Source organism: Phyllostomus discolor, chromosome 2, assembly GCF_004126475.2.
Source record: "Phyllostomus discolor isolate MPI-MPIP mPhyDis1 chromosome 2, mPhyDis1.pri.v3, whole genome shotgun sequence".
Classification (NCBI taxonomy): Eukaryota; Metazoa; Chordata; class Mammalia; order Chiroptera; family Phyllostomidae; genus Phyllostomus; species Phyllostomus discolor.
Window position 1 is genome coordinate 194,579,411 of NC_040904.2, and position 21,919 is coordinate 194,601,329.

Genomic DNA, 21,919 nt, shown 5'->3' on the forward strand with positions numbered 1-21,919 from the left:
TAAAGCCTTCAGATATACTCTTTAACTTGGATGAACTCTTTAACTTGACCTTATCTGGGAAGCACTTTATCTGCCCTTCCATTCTACATGATAATTTTGCTGAATAGAGTAATCTTGAACGTAGGTCCTTGCCTTTCATGACTAGGAACACTACTTCTTTCCAGCCCCTTCCTGATTGTAAGGTTTCTTTTAAGAAATCAGCTGATGGTCTTATGGGAGCTCTTGTAGGCAACTGTCTCCCTTTTTCTTGCTGCTTTTAAGATTCTCTCCTTACCTTTGATCTTGGGTAATGTAATTATGATGTGCCTTGGTGTCTGCTTCCTTGGGTCTTACTTCTTTGGGACTCTCTGAACTTCCTGGACTTCCTGGAAGACTATCTCCTTTGCCAGATTAGGTAAATTCTCCTTCACTATCTTTTCAAATAAGTTTTCACTTTCTTGCTCTTGCTCTTCCTCTTCTCCTTCTGGCACTCCTATATTCTGATGTTTTAATGTTTAAAATTGTCCCAGAAGTTCCTAACCCTCTCCTCATTTTTTGGAATTCTTATTTCTTCATTCTGTTCTGATTGAATATTTCTTTCTTCCTTCCGCTCCAAGTTGTTCATTTGAGTCCCAGTTTCCTTCCCTTCACTGTTGGTTCCCTGTACATTTTTTCTTATTTCACTTTTCATAGCCTTCACATTTCCTGTATTTTGCTACCACACTCAACCATTTCTGTTAGCATCCTGATTACCAGTGTTTTGAAGTGTGCATCTGATAGGTTGGCTATCCCTTCATCACTTAGTTGTATTTTTTCTGGAGCTTTGATCTGTTCTTTCATTTGGGCATATTTTTTTGTGTTGTTGTCGTCCCTATTACATAGTAAGGGGCGGAGCCTTAGGTGTTCTTATAAGTAGCCTTAGGACAGGGCAACCCACATGGCTGTATTGTGGTGCTGTATGTTGGGGAGGGGTCCAATAAGGAACAATGCCACTTGTTGGACTCTCCACCGGCTTTTAGTCACTTCCTCCACTACCCACAAGCAAATTGGGCCCTTCTAGTGCTGATTCCAGGATGGGTGGTATTGTGTACATTCTGGGACCCTGTGGGTCTCTCCAACACACTGTCCTGTGAGGCTGGGAGTTTCTCCTGTCACCTCAACCCCCACAGGTTTTTTCAGTCAGAGGTTTTGAGGCTTTATTTCCTCATGCTGGAACCCTGGATTGCACAGTCTGTCTCACTCCCCAGCTGTTCCTCCTGATTTACCCACACACAAATGTGTGACCACCCCCTCTGCCAGTTGCCACCCAGTCCTTGAAGCATCACCTTGTCACGAGTCGTCTCCACCCCAGTTGCCAATCTTCTAATGGTCTGCATGAATGTTTCTTCTTTAACACCTTGGTTGCAGGACTTCCATACACTTTAATTTTCTGGCAGTTCTGGTTATTTTTTGTTTTTAAATTTGTTGTTGTCCTTTTAGTTGTGGGAGGAGACAAAGTAGACAAAGTGTATTTATCCTCATCTCCATCTTGGCCAAAAGTCACCTGCTGTTCTTAGTATTTCTTTTAGTGAAAGTGTCTTAGGAATAAATTCTCTCTGAATTGTTTTCACCTTTTATATGCCTATATTTTTATTTTTGAAACTGACAGAAAAATTGCAAAAATAAAAATTCCCAGATAACTCCTACCCACATTCCACCAATGTTAGTATCTTACCATAATTTCTCTCTCCCTGTCTTTTGCTTCCTCTCTCTCTCTCCTGTCCCATTCCTCCCCAAATATGTAAAATCATTCTGAATTAGTAGGTAAAATTGGTAGGTTGCAGACATGGTATCCCTTTACCCTTCAAATACTTCAAAGAATTCTCTTATAACCACAGTACAGTGACCAAATTTGAGAAATTAACATTTTTATAATACTATTATTAGGTCCATAAACTTTATTCAGATTTTGCTGAGTGATCCAAGGATGTTGTTCACAGCTAAAAGAAGATTTGAGTAATGTGCTGCATTCAGTTCTCATGTCCATTTAGTCTCCTTTAGTATGGAGCATGTTCTGAATCTTTATATTTCATAACACTGGTCTTTTTAAAGAATACAGGCCAAATGTTATTTAGAATTTCCCTCAGTTTCAGCTGGAACAATACACAAGAGAATTAAATAAAGAAGAAGCACAGTAAATTGATATTGGAGTTCATCCCACATAAATTGACTTTGACTTTTTTTCCTAAATAAAAATTGAAAAGACAACATCTGCCAAATCAATCACAAAATACCAATCTTCCCTAATTTGTTGTATGGCTTGAGCTGCTAACATACTGATACAGCTGATGCTATGGTGAATACTCTCTTAAGATTTCTGTGATCCACAGTTAGTCTACAGGATTCATCAGTTTTTCTCAAAGGTCATACTAGACAGAGCCTTAAATAAGGCCTAAATTCTTTTATTTTTATTATTGTTCAGTTACAGTTCTTCTGCTTTTTTCTCCATTGCTAACCCCTACTCAGTCCCACCATTCCCACAGTCTATCCCCCACCATTGTCCATGCCTATGAGTCCTCTATTCCTGTTCCTTCTTCTTTCCCCCATTACCCTCTTTGCTATCCCCTCTGGTCACTGTCAGTTTGTTCTTTATTTCCATGTCTCTGGTTCTATTTTGCTCATTTGTTTGTTTTGTTGATTAGGTTCCACCTAAATGTGAGATTATGTGGTGTTTGTCCTTCGCCACCTGGCTTATTTCACTTAGCATAATGCTCTCCAGTTCCATCCATGCTGTCGCAAAGGGTAGGAAATCCTTCTTTGTTTCTGCTGTGTAGTATTTCATTGTGTAAATGTACCACAGTTTTTTGATCCACTCATTTACCAATGGGCACTTAAGCTGTTTCCAGCACTTGCCTATTATAAATAATACTGCTATGAACATTGGGTTGCATTGGTTCTTTTGAATTGGTAATTCAGGATTCTTAGGGTGAAGTCCAAGCAGTGGTATGGTTGGATCGAAAGGTACTTCCATCTTTAGTTTTTGTGTTTTTGTTTTTGTTTTTGTTTTGAGGAAATACCATACTGTTTTCCACAGTGTCTGTACCAGTTTGCATTCCCACCAACAGTGTACTAAGGTTCCTTTTTCTCCACAACCTCGCCACCATTTGTTGTTTGTTGATTTATTAATGATGGCCATTCTGACTGGTAATGAGATACCAAATGAGTGGTATCTTGTTTGGTTTTAATTTGCATCTTTCTAATGGCTAGTGACATTGAGCATGTTTTCATGTGTCAATGGGCCCTCTGTATGTCCTCATTGGAGAAGTGTCTGTTCATGTCTTTTGCCAATTTTTTATTGAATTGCTTGTCTTACTGGTGTGGAGTAATGTGAGTTCTCTATATATTTTGGAGATCAAACCCTTGCCCAAGAGATCATCAGCAAATATGTTTTCCCATATGGTTGTTTCTGTTTCCATTTTGTTGATGTTTTCTTTAGCTATGCAGAAGCTTTTTAGTTTTGTGAAGTCTCATTTGTTTACTCTTTCCTTTATATCCCTTGCTCTAAGGGATGTATTGGTGAAAATATTGCTGTGTGGGATATCTGAAATTTTCCTGCCTGTGTTTTCCTGTAGGATTTTCATGGTGTCATGACTTATGTTTAAGTCTTTTACCATCCTGATTTTATTTTGGTGTATGGTTAAGTTGATGGACGAGTTTCCTTTTCTTTTTTTTTTTTTTTTTTTTTTTTGCATGTACCTTTACAGATGTCCCAACACCATTTATTTTTTTTTAATTTCAATCATTGTTCAAGTACAGTTTTCTGCCCCCTACTCCCGTTTCAGCCCCTCCACCCAACCCTCCCCCCTTCCCCCCATTACCCCCCACCCTTAGTTTTTGTCCATGTGTCCTCCAAATTTGTTCCTGTAATCCCTACCCATTCCCCCCTGAAATTCCCTCTTCTCTCCCCTCTGGCCACTGTCAGACTATCCCCTATTTCAGTGTCTTTGGTTATATTTTGCTAGTTTTTTGTTTTGTTTTGTTTTGTTGTTTAGATTCCTGTTAAAGGTGATATCATGTGGTATTTGTCTTTCACTGCCTGGCTTGTTTCACTTAGCATAATGCTTTCCAGCTCCATCCATGCTGTTGCAAAGGGTATGAGCTCCTTCTTTCTTTCTGCTGTATAGAATTCCATTGTGTAAATGTACCATAGTTTTTTGATCCATCCATTTACTGATGGGCATCTAGGTTGCTTCCAGCACCTACCTATTGTAAATTGTGCTGCTATGAACATCGGGGTGCAAAGGTTCTTTTGTATTGGTGTTTTAGTGTTCTTAGGATAGAGTCCCAACACCATTTATTGAAGAGGCTATTTTTACTTCATTTTATGTTCCTACCCCCTTTGTGAAACATTAACTGACCATATTGACATGGGTTTATTTTGGAGCTCTCTATTCTGTTCCATTGGTCTATGTGTCTATTCTTATGCCAGTACAAGATTGACTTGACTACAGTGGTCTTGCAATATAGTTTGATACCAGGTATTGTGATCTGTCCTATTTGTTCTTCTTTCTCAAAATTGCCGAGGCTATCTGGGGTCATGTGGTTCCATATAAATTTTTGAAGTGTTCATTCTGTATCTATGATAGGGATTGCATCAAGTCTATAGATTGCTTTGGGTAATATGAACATTTCAATTATGTTAATTCTTCCAATCCGCGAACACAATATATGCTTCCATTTATTTGTGTCTTCCTTAATTTCCTTCTTCAGTGTTCTGTTACTTTCTGAACACAAGTCTTTTTTTCCTCCTTAGTTAAGTTTATTCCTAGGTACTTTATTTTTGTTGTTGCTATAGTAAATGGGACTTTTTTCCTAACTTCTGTTTCTGATATTTCATTGTTAGTGTGCAAAAATGCCTTCATTGTCTGAATGGTGACTTTGTATCCCACCATTTTGCCAAATTTACTTATTAGGTTAGTAGTTTTTGGTGGAGTCTATAGGGTTTTCTATGTACATTATCATGTCATCTACACACAGTACCAGCTTTACTTTCTCCTTTCCAATATGGATTCCTATTTTTTTCTTTTCTTGCCTGATTGTTGTGCCTAGAACTTCCAATACTATGTTGAATAGAAGTGGTGAAAGTGAACACCCTTGTCCTGATCCTGATCTTAGGAAGAAAACTTTTTGTTGTTGCCCATTGAGTATGATGTTGGCTGTAGATTTCTCATATTTGGCTTTTATTGTGTTGAGGTATGCTCCCTCTACTCCCACTTTGCTGAGTGCTTTTATCATAAATGGGGGCTGTACTTTATCAAATGCTTTTTCAGCATCTGTTGATATGGTCATGTGGTTTTGTATTTCATATTGTTCATGTGGTAGGTATATCACATGTATTGTTTTTGCATATATTGTACCATCTTTGCATCCCTGGGATGAATCCCACTTGATCATAGTATATGATCTCTTAAATGTATTGCTGGATACAGTTTGCCAAATTTTGTTGAGGATTTTAGTATCTATGTTCATCAGCAATATTGGCCTGTTGTTTTCTTTCTTTGCTGTGTCTTTATCAGGTTTTGGGATTAGAATAATATTGGCCTCATAAAAAGAGTTTGAAAGGCTTCCCTCTTCTTAGACTTTTTGGAATACTTTGAAAAGAATCAGGGTTAGCTATTTGCTAAATATTTGGTAAAATTATCCTGTGAATCCATCCAGCTCAGGGCTTTTGTGTTCTGGGAGTTTTTTGATTACTGCTTCAACTTCACTTGCTAATATCAGTTTATTCAGGCTTTCTGCTTCTTCTTGGCTCAGTTTTGGAGGATTATGTTTTTAGAAATGTGTCCATTTCACCCAGGTTTCCAAATTTCTTAGCATATAATTCTTTGTAGTTATTTCTCACAATCCTTTGTATTTCTGTTCTTTCTTTTATCTTTTCATTATTTTTATTGTTGTTCAGGTACAGTTGTCTCCATTTTCACCCCACAATGACCCCCCATCCCACCCTTCCTCCCACCCTTGAACCTTCCCCTTTTAGTTTTCCCGATGTGTCCTTTATACATACATGTTCCTTGATGTTCCTTCCCCTATTTTCACCCATTAACCCTCTCTCCCAACCCCTTTGGTTACTGTCAGTTTGTTTTTTATTTCAATGTGTCTGGTTATATTTTGCTTGCTTGTTTGTTTTGCTGATTAGGTTCCACTTATAGGTGAGATCATATGGTATTTGTCTTTCATAAACAAATCAACAAACAAGTGCTGGAGAGGTTGTGGAGAAAAGGGAACCCTGGTGCACTGTTGGTGGGAATGCAGACTGGTACAGCCACTGTGGAAAACAGTATGCAATTTCCTAAGAAAACCAAAAATAGCAACTGCCTTTTGATCCTTTGTATTTCTGTGGTATCAGCTCTACTTTCTCCTCTTTCATTTCTGATTTTCTGTGTTTGGGTCCTCTTTCTTTTTTTTTCTTGATGAGTCTGGTTAAAGGTTTGTTGATTTTGTTTATGTTTTCAAAGAACAAGCTCATTTTTGTTGAACCTTTGGATTGTTCTTTTAGATTCTATGTCATTTAATTATGCTCTGATCTTGATTATTTCCTTCCTTCTCCTTGCTCTGAGCTGTCTTTGTTGTTCTTCCAGGTCTTGCAGGTGTATGGTTAGGTTGCTTATTTGAGATGTTTCATCTTTTTTAGGTAGGTCTGCATCACTATGAACTTCCTTTTCAGGACAGCCTTCACTGTGTCCTGAGACCCCAGGATGTGCCTGAGACCCAAGCACATCCTGAGACACAGCCCATAGGTTTTGAACTGTTGTGAGTTCATTTTATTTGTTTCCAGAAACTTTTTGATTTCTTCCTTGATCTCGTTCTTAATGCATTCATTGTTTAATGGCATGCTATTCAGCCTCCATGAACTTGATTGTTTTTTATTTTTTTCCCTTGAGGTTTTGTAGTTTCAGTCCCTTGTAGTCAAGGAAATGTTTGGTAAGATTTCAATGTTCTTGAATTTGTTGAGGCTTGTTTTGTGTCCTATCATGTAGTCTATGTTTGAAAAACTCCCATGTGCATTTGAAAATAGTGCATATTTTGCTTCATTGGGATGAAATGTTTCATATGTTTTATATATATATATATATATATATATATATATATATATATATATATTTAAGTTCATTTGATCTAGGGCATTGTTCACTGCCACAATACCCTTGTTGATATTTTGTGCAATGCTTTCAAAGAGTACTAATATATTCCAGTTTTTTCTAAACTCATGTTTAATGCAATGCTGGCTTAAAAAAGATTTTTTGCATTGTCATAAGCAGAATACTCCATTTAAAAAATGAACTCTAATATTATAACATTACTCTTAACTCACAGCTTTCATCTCAGAACCCAGCCCTAGGTTATGCAGAAATTCAGAACTTCCAGCCAAGATGGAGGCATAGGTAGATACACTGTGCCTCCTCGCACAACCAAAAGAAAGACAAGAACTAATTTAAAAACAAAAAAAATAACTAGAATTGACAGAAAATTGAACTGCATAGAAGTCTGACAACCAAGGAATTAAAGAAGAAAAATATTCATCCAACCAGTAAGAAGGGTGAAGATGGGAAGCCAGGGTATAGAGGACTTGTGGAAAGGCTGTGGCTGGCAGATTGGGCTGGCAGCAGTTGGCAGAGTAGGAAGTCCCACATTTGCATGTGGATAAACTGAGAGGAACAACTGGGGTGCAAGACATATTTCCCCAGTGCTCCAGTTTGGGGAAACAAAGCCTCAAAACCTATGAATGAAAAAACCTGTGGGGGTTGAGGCAGCAGGAGAAATTCCCAGCCTCACAGGAGAGTGTGTTGGAGAGACCCACAGGGTCCTAGAATGTATATAAAACCACCCACTTGGGAATCAGCACCAGAAGGTCCCATTTGCTTGTGGGTAGTGGAGGAAGTGACTGAAATCCTACCAAGAAGTGAACACGTGGCATTGTTCCTCAGACCCCTCCTCCACATAAACACCACAACACAGCGACCTGGATTGCCCTGCCATGGCATATACCTAAGGGTCCACCCCATACTACATAACAGGTGCACTGGGATATATATATCCCAGATGAAAGAATAGATCAAATATCCAGAAAAAATACAAGTAAGCAATGAAGGGATAGACAACCTATCAGAAGCATACTTCAAAACACTGCTAATCAGGATGGTCACAGAAATAGTTGAATATGGTTGCAAAATAGAGGAAATAGTGAAGGCTATGCAAAGTGAAATGAAGGAAAATGTACAGGGAACCAACAGTGACAGAAAGGAAACCAGGACGCAAATCAACAATCTGGACCCAGGAAAAAAGAAACATTCAACCAGAACAGAATGAAGAAATAAGAATTAAAAAAAAGAGGAGAGGCTTAGGAACCTCTGGGACAACTTTAAACATTCCAATATCCAAACAGTAGGGGTGCCAGCAAGGGAAGAGGAAGAGCAAGGAAGTGAAAACTTATTTGCAAACATAGTGAAGGAGAACTTACCTAATCTGGCAAAGGAAATAGTCTTCCAGGAAGTCCTGGAAGCCCAGAGAGTCCCAAAGAAGTTAAACCCAAGGAAGCACACACCAAACACATCATAATTACATTACCCAAGATTAAAGATAAGGGGAGAATCTCAAAAGTAGCCAGAGGAAAGGAGAGAGTTACCTAAAAAGGAGTTCCCGTAAGACCATCACCTGTTTTCTGAAAAGAAACCTTGCAGGCAAGAAGGGGCTGGAATGTATTCCAAGTTATGAAAGGCAAGGACCTATATCGAAGATTAATCTATCCAGCAAAATTATCATTTAGAATGGAAGGGCAGATAAAATGCTGCCCAGATAAGGTCAAGTTAAAGAAGTTCATCATCCCCAAGCCCTTATCATGTGAAATGTTAAAGGTACTTATCTAAGAAAAACAAGAAGATAAAAAATAGGAAAGTGAAATGACAACATACTCACAACTATCAATGGCTGAACCTAAAAAGAAAAGCAAAAACAACCTAAGCAAACAACTAGAGCAGGAACAGATTCACAGAAATAGAGATGACATGGAGGTTTATCAGTAGGGAAAAAGAGAGGGGAGAGTGGGGGAAAATGTACAGGGAATAAGAAACATAAATGGTAGGTAGAAAATAGACAATGGGAGTTAAGAAAAGTATAGGAAATGGAGAGGCCAAAAAACTTATATGTACAACCCATGGACATGAACTAAGGTAGGGGTAATGATGGTAGGAATGGAGGGTGAGTGTGGAGGAGAATAAGGGGAAGAAAAAAATGGGACAACTGTAATAATATAATCAATAAAATATATTTTTAGTATATGTGCTGCCAAAGCTAGCACATAAAATATATTTTTTAAAAAATAAAATTCCGGCCATGGCTGGCGTAGCTCAGTGGATTGAGTGCGGGCTGTGAACCAAAGTGTCACAGGTTCAATTCCCAGTCAGGGTACATGCCTGGGTTGCAGGCCATGACCCCCAGCAACCACACATTGATGTTTCTCTCTCTCTATCTCCCTCCCCTCCCTCTCTAAAAATAAATAAAAATAAAATCTAAAAAAATAAAAAAGAATGAAAGAATAAAATTCCCAGTTCTTCAACTGTACTCACCTTCTAACTTTTTCTGTAGGAAATCAGACCCAAGTGCTGCCCCAGTGCAACTCCTTGTCTGAACCAGCAGACTCTGTACCCTCGGAAGACAGCACTGCCAACTGCTCAGGTGAGGGGTCCCACAGGACCAGAAAAACCTTCTCTTTGTCTGAGTAAAGCACCACTGACCTGAGTCTCTCTCCTCAGGCAGTGCACAGGTCCGCCTCATGGCGCGGGGCAGTCGTTGTGCTGGCAGGGTGGAGATCCTTCACCAGGGCTCCTGGGGCACCATCTGTGATGACAACTGGGACCTGAACGATGCCCAGGTGGTGTGCAGACAGCTGGGCTGTGGGGAAGCCCTCAATGCCACAGTCTCTGCTCACTTTGGGCCAGGATCAGGCCAGATCTGGCTGGATGATGTGAACTGCACAGGAAGGGAGTCCCACCTATGGAAGTGTCCTTCCCAGGGCTGGGGACAGCACAACTGCCGACACAAGGAGGATGCAGGGGTCATCTGCTCAGGTCAGCGCTGCAAATTGTTCATTGGCTGGGGAGGAGGTGGGTGCCCTCGAGGATGGCAGTCTGAGCCCTGACGGGTGTTGCTTAGAGAGCTAGGGGAGAAGGAAGATTCCACAGGGCATCTCTGCGTAGCAGTTATCGGGATTGGTGCTTTCATTTCCTCCTGCAGCAGCTGGGACTCTGGTCCTTCCTTCTCAGCAATATATTCTGATAAAACCATTTTTTACAGAGTTTCCACTGCAAACAGGGCTCACTCTTCAATTGCTTATGGCTGTAAAATCTTGAGATTTTTACTCCATTTACTGATGTCATAATGAATTACTATCTGGTTTAAAACAACACAAATTTATTATTTTATAATTCTCTACATTAGAAATATGACAAAGGTCTCACTGGGCTGACACCAACGTGTCCACAGGGCTTCATTCCTTCTGGGGACTCCAGGGAAGACTTCCTCTCCCTGGTTTTTCTACCTTCCAAAGCTGGTGTGCATTCATTTCCAGGCTTCACGTTCCCCTTTTTCTTCTTCAAACAAACAAGGTTTCCTCCCTCTGATCGTTCTTCCTTAGACACATTTCCCTCTGAACTGAAGTAGAGAAAGTTTATTTGTTTTTCAAGACAATGGATCTAAGGATATGATTAGACTGAACTCACCCTAACCATTTCCCATAAAAGGTAAATTTCACAGGTTCCATGGGGCAGGATGTAGAAATCTTTGCAGGTCCATTGTTACACCTACCACGCACTATGCACACTCCCTTTCACATACACTGTCAGAAGTTTTGTCAGAAGCAGGATTCGGCTTTCCCTGCAGAGGGCCCAGGCTGGTGTTCCTCTCTGTTCATGTTCCACTACATCTTTTGTGGTAGAGATAAACATACACAAAAGGACAAAGTCAGGAAAAAGGGACACAAATTTCAGTCTTGCCACTTAGTGGGTGTCTCCTCAGCAGAGTCAGTGATGAGTGTTCACTTCCTGTGGGAGAGAGAAAGAAGGCAGAGCTTTGAGTGGACCACTCACTGTGCCCTATTTCCGCCTTTCACTTTTAGAGTTCCTGGCCCTGAGGATGGTGAACAAGGACCAGGAGTGTGCTGGCTGGCTGGAAGTTTTCTACAATGGGACCTGGGGCAGTGTCTGCCGCAGCCCCATGGAAGCCATGACTTTGTCCACAATCTGCAGACAATTTGGCTGTGGGGACAGGGGGACCCTTGACATTTCTGTTAATTTTAGGGAAGGTTCTAGACCCAGGTGGGTGGATGGAATCCAGTGTCGGAACACTGATATGTCTCTCTGGCAGTGCCCTTCTGACCCTTGGAAATACAGTTCATGCTCGCCAAAGGAGGAAGCTTACATCACATGTGCAGGTATTTACTGTCCCACCCCTGTAGGATGCTGTTAGTGATACTGATATTTTCAAACATAAGGAATGACCTTAAGATGAGTATACAAGATGAAGATGTCTTAATCCACATGTTGCAATCTGCTTTCAAAGAAAAAATGAGAAAACCTGTGCTCATATCAATTTATGTGAAAAATGTCAAAGAGATTGGCAAAAAATGTGGGAGCACCATTCATACTCTGATAAACTTTCTTAGGAATTGCTAATTAATCAGGGGTAATTAATGAATATGCCCAGTACCTAAAGGTAAGTAAGGGGCAGAGCAAAGAGTCAATCCTGATTGCTTCACCCCTTAAACTCATGATATTTTACTCTGAAATGCATCTATACCACTTAGACAACTTCTCAAGTCAATCTATTAGTTGATAGTAATTGAGTGCCTGTAGGTGCAAATTTATACTTAAGAAAAGAGGACAGAAAAGAGAAAAATTATAGTCATGGCTCTCATAGAGCTTACAATCCAGTCCTGAAAATTTTCATGAGGCAGAAGTTTCAAGTGTCATGAAAAATGAGAAAGTGTGTGGATGTGTGTACTAGGGGCAAATGAAGAAATCATATTTGGACAGACACCTACAGGATGAGTGATTGGAAGAAAGTGGACAGATCATTTTGGTGACTGTAAATACTGAGTTGGGAGAGAACATGGAATATTTGAGGTACTGAGAATATTCCATCGTGGCCAGAGCAGAAACAGGGTGAAGGACAGTGATACAGGACTAGCAAAGGAAGAGCTTGGAAAGACAAGCAAAGTAAAGACCTCTCTTAGGTAGGACCCATGAAATAATCCTGTTATGGAAGTTTTTGTTTGTTTTGTTTTGTTATTTACTTCTTGGCTGCCACATCATGGAGAACTGCTGGGAGGTCAGTGGCCTCATTCCCCATATTTTTCTGCTTGAATCTGTCTCATTTAAGAGGCCCTCAGTATATTGGTCTTTCTGGCTGATCCTTCATCTTCTGGGCCTTTCACCTTTATTATTGTGTACTCTGCTCCATGATTCCATTCTCCCAAAATCTTTTGCAGAGCTTTTTGGAATGTGGAGCCCAATCATCTACAAATTCTCTTATTCCCTCGATTCTGCCTTCACTTCTATGTTCAAATCAAACCTGACTCTTCCTGGAAACACTGATTTTCCTATCAATTGGAGGCTGTGTGTTTCTCTTTCAACACACTTTTCCCTGTGCTGAGATTTGAATTAGGTATGCTCCTCGCTCTCAGTTGCCATTTTCAACAATTCCTCTTCTATGCTTCTCAACATCACATTACATTGAAACTAACAGCAAGAGGCAATACCATCTAATACTTCTGTGTGTTGCTGTCATCACCCAACCTTCTGCTCAATGCTCCCCCACCCTCTTCTTTGTCCACTAAAGACTGCAGCACCAGACTCATGAGTTTCTTCATCTATGTCTTACTCCTGGAACCATTAGTAGTTACTACAACATACTTAAATGCAACTAAGGCAACAATCCTGGCCTCTCAGTTTGTTGAATACCTCATTTCTAAGCACCTTGCCTTCCTTCCAAATTCTCTGATTATGCATACCCTACCAACCATCAGTAACTGTACACCTTGAAACCTCGATTTCTTTATTCCATTCTCTGTCTTTGCTACTTATCCTATGGCTCATAAACTTTAATGATCCTTTTCCAATAATTGTCATCTTCATGGAGATACCCAATCTTTCCACTATTGATTTTTCTTACTTTTCTTCTCATATCTTCACACTTTTGTTAGCCAGATTACATAATATGATCCAACATTATAATCATTTTCTTTTAATTATACTAAACTCCCTTGCCTCCTCTTTGTCACTCTTAATGGACACACACACGAGGATGGTTGAAGTCAACTACCTAACTACTCTTTGCCTGTACTAGACTAATAAGGCAAGAAAAGAACACACAGCACATTGCTAGTCTATTTTTGAATTCATGGACACAATCTCTAATGGGCATTCCACACTGCCCTGAAGTTCTACTGTACTCCTCCAATATGTGTGCTTGTTCTATCTTTAAAATTATATCTTACATATGATGTGTTCTCCCACTCTCAAAACCTGATTCCTACTACCCATTCTCAAAATCAGGATCTTGCATCTTACCTCACTGAGAAATTAGTACACAAACAACTCCTCATCTTCATCTCAGCACATCTACCAACTTGTGGCCTGTGCATAGACTCTCTTCTTGGCTCAAGTATCAGTGGCCTTGGTCCTTATCTTAGGCCAGTTCTTATTCTCCAGCCATAGATTTTAATCACACTCATCTTGTCAAAGTCTTCAGATCTTCAGTTATGACCTCTTCCTCAGCATCATCAACTTCTCCTTGTTTCTTGGTATGGCCTCAAGTGTCTCACATCATAAAAAATACCTGAATAAACAACATTCATCCTCAACCTAGATTCTGTCCCTAGCTACTACCTCAGCCCTTCTTTTTTTCTGCACCACAGCCATGTTTTCAAAAGTATGGTCATTAATCACTCACTGTATCCACACTTGTGTGTCTCACACAATTTTTAACTTATCCATTTAAGTTTTAGGCTCCACCGTTCTTCAGAATCAGTAAGAAAATAAAATAAAACAAATCTTTCTGTCTTCATTATTCTTGATCTTTCATCAGCTTTCAACAGGTTGACTTCTCTTTCCTTCTCAAATTTTTTTCTTTTTGCCTTCTGATGATCCTTCTATCCCACTGATTGTTCTCCTTATTCTACCTCATTGATTGTTGATCTTATTTGTACAGAGTTGTAACTCCTGTGCTCAGCCTCTAGATTTTAGATTCTCTTAGGGCTCTGTATTACACTCTTTCCTCTTCCTTAGCTGTACTTCCTTCCTAAGGCCCATGGCCTAAATGACTTCTGTATTACACTCTTTCCTCTTCCTTAGCTGTACTTCCTTCCTAAGGCCCATGGCCTAAATGACTTCTATATATTGACAGCAAATGCCATAGCAGTTCTTTTCCATTAACTCTAAACTCATATTTTCCATTAGCTACCTGACACACCATTTGAATATTAATGGGCCACTCAAATTTATTCCAAAGTAAGATGGCTTTTTTTTTTTCATTTAACCTTTATTGTATTTTTTTCATTACTATTTAGTCCCTTATACCCCCAGTCCCCCATCAATCACCACACTGTTGTCCCTGTCCATGAGTCCTTTTTCCTGTGTGCTCAGTCCTCCACCCCTACCTCCCCCAACATAACTGTCACAAAGCAGGATGTTTTATTCCACCTGCTCAATCCCTGTACTTAAATATTTCCTGCCTACTATATTTCTCAGTTCAGTTAATGTCACTACCATTACTTAAGCTCAATAGATAGGAGTGAATCTTCATTTCTTTCACTTCTTTTCCCCTTTATTCCAATGGAACAGCAAGTTCTGTTGGCTCTCTCTTCAAATATATCCTTAATCCTTTTACTCTTTCTATTTTCATTATCGTCTTCATCCAGAAGAGAAAAAAAAAAACACCTCTTGCCTAGATTAACCAACATTTGCTAGTGGTTACCTAGATTCACTCCATCCCTTCCATAATATATTTTTTGTCTGTCAGCCAGAGACAAGTTTTAAAATTTATTTTGTACATTTTTTCTTTTCTTTTTCATTTCATTTCATTCTCTTTTTCTAAGCTACCACCTGCTTTTTATTGAGGTTAAGATGATGCTCAGATTTCTTACACTGGTTGACAAAACCATACATGTTCTTTTCCCTACCCACCACTCAGTCCTTCTCTCCTATCACTCAACCATTTGGTGGGTATGGATATTGACTCTCTTTGTATTCATGAAATAAGCAGCAAGAGGGAAATACAGGAAAGCAAGCTAGCCATTCTTTAATTGGTATTCTTTTACCAGATGATAGTATTATTCATCTTATGACCTTGCACTAGCTGTTCTATCTGCCTTACTTGCCTGTCAACTTCTTATTATTCAGTTCTCACTTTAAATATTATTTCATTGTTGAGGCCCTCACATCAATTTCAATGATATTACCTCTCCCAAAATTCTTTAGGATATACTCCTGACATTCAGTGTGTATCCCTGAGCACACTGATTACTTTTTTCAATATCTCTCCTGTATGATTCAAACTTCTCTGCCCAATGAATTTTACATTTCATAGCATAATTTATGGATCTCACAGTACTTTTTACAATATGAAGTCATCATTTATTCATTTTTATGTTTATTATACATCTATCATACTAATTTGATAATTCCATGGAATCAAGGACTTTGACTGGCTTTTGTATTCCACACAGTATGTCTAGTGCTGAACAATACCTGGCATACAACAGACACTCAAAAAGAGTTTTTGAATAAATTAATAACCTGCTTGTGTAGTCAACATTGTAAATATTTTTTCTTTTTAAGTATATTTTATTAATTATGCTATTATAGTTGTCCAAATTTTTTTCTCCCCTTTATCCCCCTATGCCCTACATCCACCACCCTCCAGCATTACCACCCCTATTAGTTCACATCCATGAGTTGTACATATAAGTTCTTTGGCTTCTCTATTTCTTGTACTATTCTTAACTCCCCCTGTCTATTTTATGTCTACCAATTATACTTCTTATCCCCTGTAACTTTTCCACCCATTCTCCCCCTCCCCCTCCTCATTGATAACCTTCCATGTGATCTTCATGTCTGTGATTCTGTTCCTGTTCTAGTTGTTTGCTTAGTTTGTTTTTGTTTGTTTGTTTAGGTGGGGGATTAGGTTCAGTTGTTGATAATTTTGAGTTTGTTGTCATTTTCCTGTTCAGAGTTTTTAATCTTCTTCTATTTCTTTGATAAGTGCCTTTAACATTGTATATAATAAGCGCTTGGTGATGATGAACTCCTTTAACTTGACCTTATCTGGGAAGCACTTTATCTGCCCTTCCATTCTAAATGATAACTTTGCTGAATAAAGCAATCTTGGATGTAGTTTCTTGCTTTTCATGACTTCAAATATTTCTTTCCAGCCCCTTCTTGCCTGTAAGGTTTCTTTTGAGAAATCAGCCAATAGTCTTATGGACACTCACTCCCTTGTAGGTAACTCTCTACTTTCCTCTTGGGGCTTTTAAGATTCTCTCCCTTATCTTTCTGTTGTGTAACTTCATTATGTTGTGTCTTGGTGTGTTTTTCCTTCAGTTTACTTTCTTTGGGACTCTCTGAGCTTCCTGGACTTCCTGGAAGTCTATTTCCTTTGCCAGATTGAGAAAGTTTTCCTACATTGTTTGTTCAAATAAGTTTTCAAGCTCTTGCTCTTCTTCTTCTTCTTTTGGCTCACCTATGATTCAGATGTTGGAACACTTAAAGTTGTCCCAGAGGTTCCTAAGCCTCTCTTCATTTTTCTGCATTCTTGTTTCTTCATTCTGTTCCCATTGAATGTTTATTTCTTCCTTTTGTTTTAAGTCATTGATTTAAGTCCTGGTGCCCTTCCCTTCACTTTTGGTTCCCTGTACATTTTCCTTCATTTCACTTGTTATAGCCTTCATTTCTTCCTTCATTTTGCAAATGAGTTCAATCAATTTTGTGGCCATCCTTGTTTTAATTGCCAGTGTTTTGAGCTCTGTATCAGATAGCTTGTCTATCTCCTTGTCACTTAGCTCTTTTTCTGTAACTTTGACCTGCTCTTTCATTTAGGCCATATTTCTTTGTCTCAGTGCACCTGCTATGTTGTAATGGGAAATGCCTTAGGTAATCACCAGGGTGGGGCAACCCTCTTTGCTGCATTGTGGCGCTGTCTGTAGGGGAGAGGTCAGGGAGGGAACAATGCCACTCTCTCACTTCCTTGGCTCTAGCCCATTTCCACCCAACTTTCCTATGAGACTGGGAGTTTCTCCCACCTTCACAACCCCCACAGGATTCTACATCCAGAGATTTTGAATCTTTAGTTTTCCAGTGAGCCAGCTCCCACCTTGCCTGCATGGTCCACTGCCTTACAGCAGGTCCTCTCTGCCCATCTACCCATCTCTGCCCCTCCTTCTGTTCTTGATGAATGTTTCTTCAATGCCTTGGTTGTTGGAGTTCCAACCCCAGTCAGGGCATATCTGAGAATCAACAAATGAATGCATAAATACGTAAAACAACAAATTTATGTTTCTTTCTCTTTCTCTCATCAATAAATTTAAATAAATAAAAAGAAAACATCCTTTCAGTACAAGAAAGAGGAGTATTGTAGGGGGACTATATATGCATAATGGTGACTTAAAATAGCTTGCAGAAGTCAAAGCTGACTGCTAGAGATATGGCAGTGACATTTCTTAATGTGGGAAACACAGAACTTTATGAGAAGAAATCTACATATTCAGTTTGGGTATGTTAAATTCAAAGTGAATAAGTCCACTCAGGTGGAGATAGATGTCATTAGGCAATCTGAATTTACAAAGAAAATCTGGGTAGGAGAGACAAATTAAGAAGTTGTCATAGAGATGCTTACATTAGAATGGATGATACCATAGGAAAATAAACATTCCTAGGACAGAATCCAAGGAACATTAATGTTTAAAAACTGGGTAGAGCATTCTATGAACTGACATAAAGTCTGATGTGGAGCTGACAGAGAATATTGTGTTTGGAAATCAGGTTTAAAAAAGTTTCAAGGAAAGCATGATGGTCATGTATGTTAAATACTACTAAGACACTAAGTAAATGAGAACTGAAGTGTGCCCATTAAATTCATTGCCTATCGTTGATTGTCCTAACTAGACCTCTTTTAGGAGTGGAGTGTTGGGCAGAGGGTGGAAACCAGAAATAAAAATATCAAGGGATAATGTGATAGGAAAAATGCACACAACACTTTTGAGAAACTGTGAAAGGCAGAAAGTTGGAAGTAAGGTGCTGGAATGTTGTATCTAATACTGGAAATAAATTTCTTTTAGTTACTAAGGTGATTAATGTGTTGACCCATAGTAGGATGAACTGCCTTTAGAAGTGATGCTAGCACATTTCACTGTCTAGGTGCACATGTGCCATTTGCAAACACAGCTGGAAACCACATCACAGGGAGTCTGTAATTAGGTTAATTAGCAGAAATGCCAGAGTATATGTAGCCTTGTTGGCCTCACATTCTGGAGGACTTCCCATGGAAAAGGGAGGGGACTCACCCTGAGCTGCAACAGGGCAAGGGGTCCTGACAAGATGGATGGAGGTTACCAGGAAGCAGGTTTTGGTGTATTCTAAGTACAAATATCATGAGAGAGTCTAGTCCCTCTGATGGTCCCCCAGGGAATGAACACTATTATACATTAAATACTGGATGCAAGTAGGATGTCCTGCCAGTCTTTCCTTACATCCCATTTTGCTTGTCTCTGTCTCTTCACTGAGTCAGCTGCACTTGTTCCTGTTGGGCTTGCATCCGACTTGGCACTAGGGAATTTGTGTTCTTCCCACTAGGTTTTTTTAAGATTAGAAAAAGTCCAACTCCTTTTTCTTTCACTTAAATTACAGAAGCATTGCTTATTTACTGTAAGCAGGGAAGACATATAAAATGTAAAAGGAGAAATGAATCATATCCTATGACTCCTTGTTTATTCATATCCTCCTGATATAAACAGGATTAATGGACTAGTAAGTACCATTTTCTAAATTCATCCATTTTCACTACAGTATTTCCAAGCTCATATGCATAAAAGGATTTTTGTGGATGATGTCTTATTATTGGTTTTTACAAAATTGAGATTCGGTCATACATATTAATTATAAAATTGGCTTTTTTAATAATGTATCTTTATGGTATTTTTCTATTACCATTTATCCCCATTATACCTTCTTCTTCATCCACCTACCCTCTTCTCCCCTGCAGTCACCACACTGTCCTCCAGGTGGATATAACTCATTTAAACAATGGCAAATATTTCATTCATGAGAAGTGGGTATTACAGTTTATATAACCATTTGCTTATTTATTGGTAGTCCAACTATTTTCAATTTTCTCCTATGCAAATAATTTTGTGATATTTGTATCATGTATCTCTACATACTAGTGAGTTTATTACTATAGGATTATTCCCAATGCTTATATTATTAGATCAAGGGAAAAGCAGGTGCACATACACACAAACATTAGGATATGGTCGAATTATTTTCTCAGGTTAATTATTTTCAGTTGTCTTCTGCATATCTGGATAGAAGATGCTGAGATTTTTCCAGAACCTGACTCTTAAGCCAAATCACATAGACTTTCTAAAATGAATACGCTTACAAAGCCAACAAGTCTAATTCTATTTGAAGTCTGAATAAGGGTAACAGATGCTTTGCTTTGGTTTCTTTTTCCTCCCCCCTCTTTCCTTCTCTCTCTTCTTTCTGTCTCTTCCTTCCTTCTTTTACATTTTCACAGTGTTTTCTCTCCCCTAAACATTGTTTCCTGACCACACTACATCCCATTCAGATACACTTTGGACAATATGATGGGAGTTGCCAGAAATCCACAGCAGGGAGAAATAGATATTTTATAGGCAGAGACTCTCTCCATTCCTTGCCTCTCCTTCTTCATCTTTATGTTCTTACTCTGGTCAAAGACTGAAGAAATATTAAACTATAAGTCCTTATACTGATAATAATTTTCTACAATCAAACCCAATAACTGATGGTTAGTGATGCTTTGAATCCTGAAGTAACAACCACCCAAGAGAGGTCCTGCCATCATTTTCAGAGATGTTCTCTGCATGGGGCAGGAGGATTGATAGCATGAGATAGAAAGATAAGACCAAACTGACATTTTATGGAAAGTACTTTTTTCTTGTGTCATTTTGAATTTCTGTCCATTTTCTTTGGTTTCAATTTTTACATGTATTTTGTTTTGATCCTCTGTGTCCGCTTAATAACGTTTTTCTTAGTATATTTATTTGAATTTCATAGGCACATTTTTGACTCACTAACTAGCTAGTAAGCTATCTTTCTCTAAATTCTAATTGTTCTAATCCTTTTAAAAAAAATTTCCGCCCTGGCTGGTGTAGCTCAGTGGATTGAGCGTGGGCTGGGAACCAAAGTGTCCCAGGTTCGATTCCCAGCCAGGGTATATTCTTGGGTTGCAGGCCATAACCCCCAGCAACCACACATTGATGTTTCTCTCTCTCTCTCTCTATCTCCCTCCCTTCCCTCTCTAAAAATAAATAAATAAAATATTTTTAAAAAGAATCTCTACATTAAAAAAAAAAAAAAAAAAAACCTTAAAAAAAATTTTCCTGTCCCTATAGTCATCTTTTTGGCTTGTCCATTTTTCACACTGAAACAGTTATAAGGAAAATTTACAATTTGTTGGATAATTTCCCTTTAAAAAGTAAAGTGCAATATTGGATACAAATTACTTCTGTAATCTAGGACTTATTTGTTTTTAACATTCACTATTTATTACCACATCATTAATATTAATTTATATTTCCTTTATTATTGTACTGATTAGCAAGATTTAAGAGATTTATATTTCACTGGATCTTATGCAGTGATTCATTCAATAACTGTTGATCAAGCTCCTATACATAGCATTTATAGGTTCTCAATGTATATTTGTTGAATGAATGTGCACGATGTGCCAGGCACTGTCTTAATAGCAGAAACACAGACAGGAATAAGATATGCAAGGTCCTTCCTCGAGGGGAGCTTTCATTAGGGTGGGGATGCAGGGTATGTGTGTATTTAGTTTTGTAGTGGAACGTGGAGAGTGATAAACAAGTAAACAGATAAAGTAATAGCAGCTGGTGATAGAGGCTAGGATCTGGTGTCTCAGTAATTCAGGCCACTAGATTATCTATAAGTCCTGTGTTTTCTCATTTGTCATTGGACTGAGCCAAAGACCCCAAATAATCTTGTTGTGGGGCAAGACCACACCCAGCTTTCCCTGATCCACTGCTTCCCCATTGTCTGCTTCTGCAGGAATGAGATTCAAGAGCTGTCCTGCTGCTGAGCCCTGCACAGGTACATGAGTCAATAACACCTCCCCTGTGGGCTCCTTCCTTCCCACCAGGGGAGGTAACACGAGGTCCTGATGCCTTGTCAGACAGAGACAAGCTCCGACTCAGGGATGGAGGCACTGAGTGCTCAGGACGAGTGGAGGTTTGGCACAATGGCTCCTGGGGCACAGTGTGTGATGACTCCTGGAGCCTGGCAGAGGCCGAGGTGGTGTGTCAGCAGCTGGGCTGTGGCTCTGCCCTGGAAGCTCTGCAGGCGGCGGCGTTTGGCCCAGGAAGTGGGCACATCTGGCTGGATGAGGTGCAGTGCAGGGGCAGGGAGTCCTCCCTGTGGGCCTGTGCTGCACAGCCCTGGGGGCAGAGTGACTGCAAGCACGAGGAGGATGCTGGAGTGAGGTGCTCTGGTGAGTGATGGAGAGTGGGTTGAGCTCTTCTTGAGCTGGAGCTGGGGTGGGGCAATGGGCTGGGCTGAGATGAGATGGGCAGTTGGTATTCAGAAAGCATCTAGGGGCTTTAGCCCTGAATTAGGAAAGGGGGAGCTGGAAGGAC

General features: G+C 39.4%; 1 protein-coding gene across 1 annotated transcript in view; it reads left to right on the plus strand.

The window, feature by feature from the left end:
- Positions 1-21,919, plus strand: part of LOC114513903 — a 364,074-nt gene that overhangs the window by 77,749 nt on the left and 264,406 nt on the right. Inside the window, 4 exon segments of the mRNA XM_036016964.1 lie at positions 9,601-9,690; positions 9,768-10,082; positions 11,129-11,443; positions 21,460-21,774. Coding sequence (XP_035872857.1) covers positions 9,601-9,690; positions 9,768-10,082; positions 11,129-11,443; positions 21,460-21,774 — 1,035 coding nt within the window.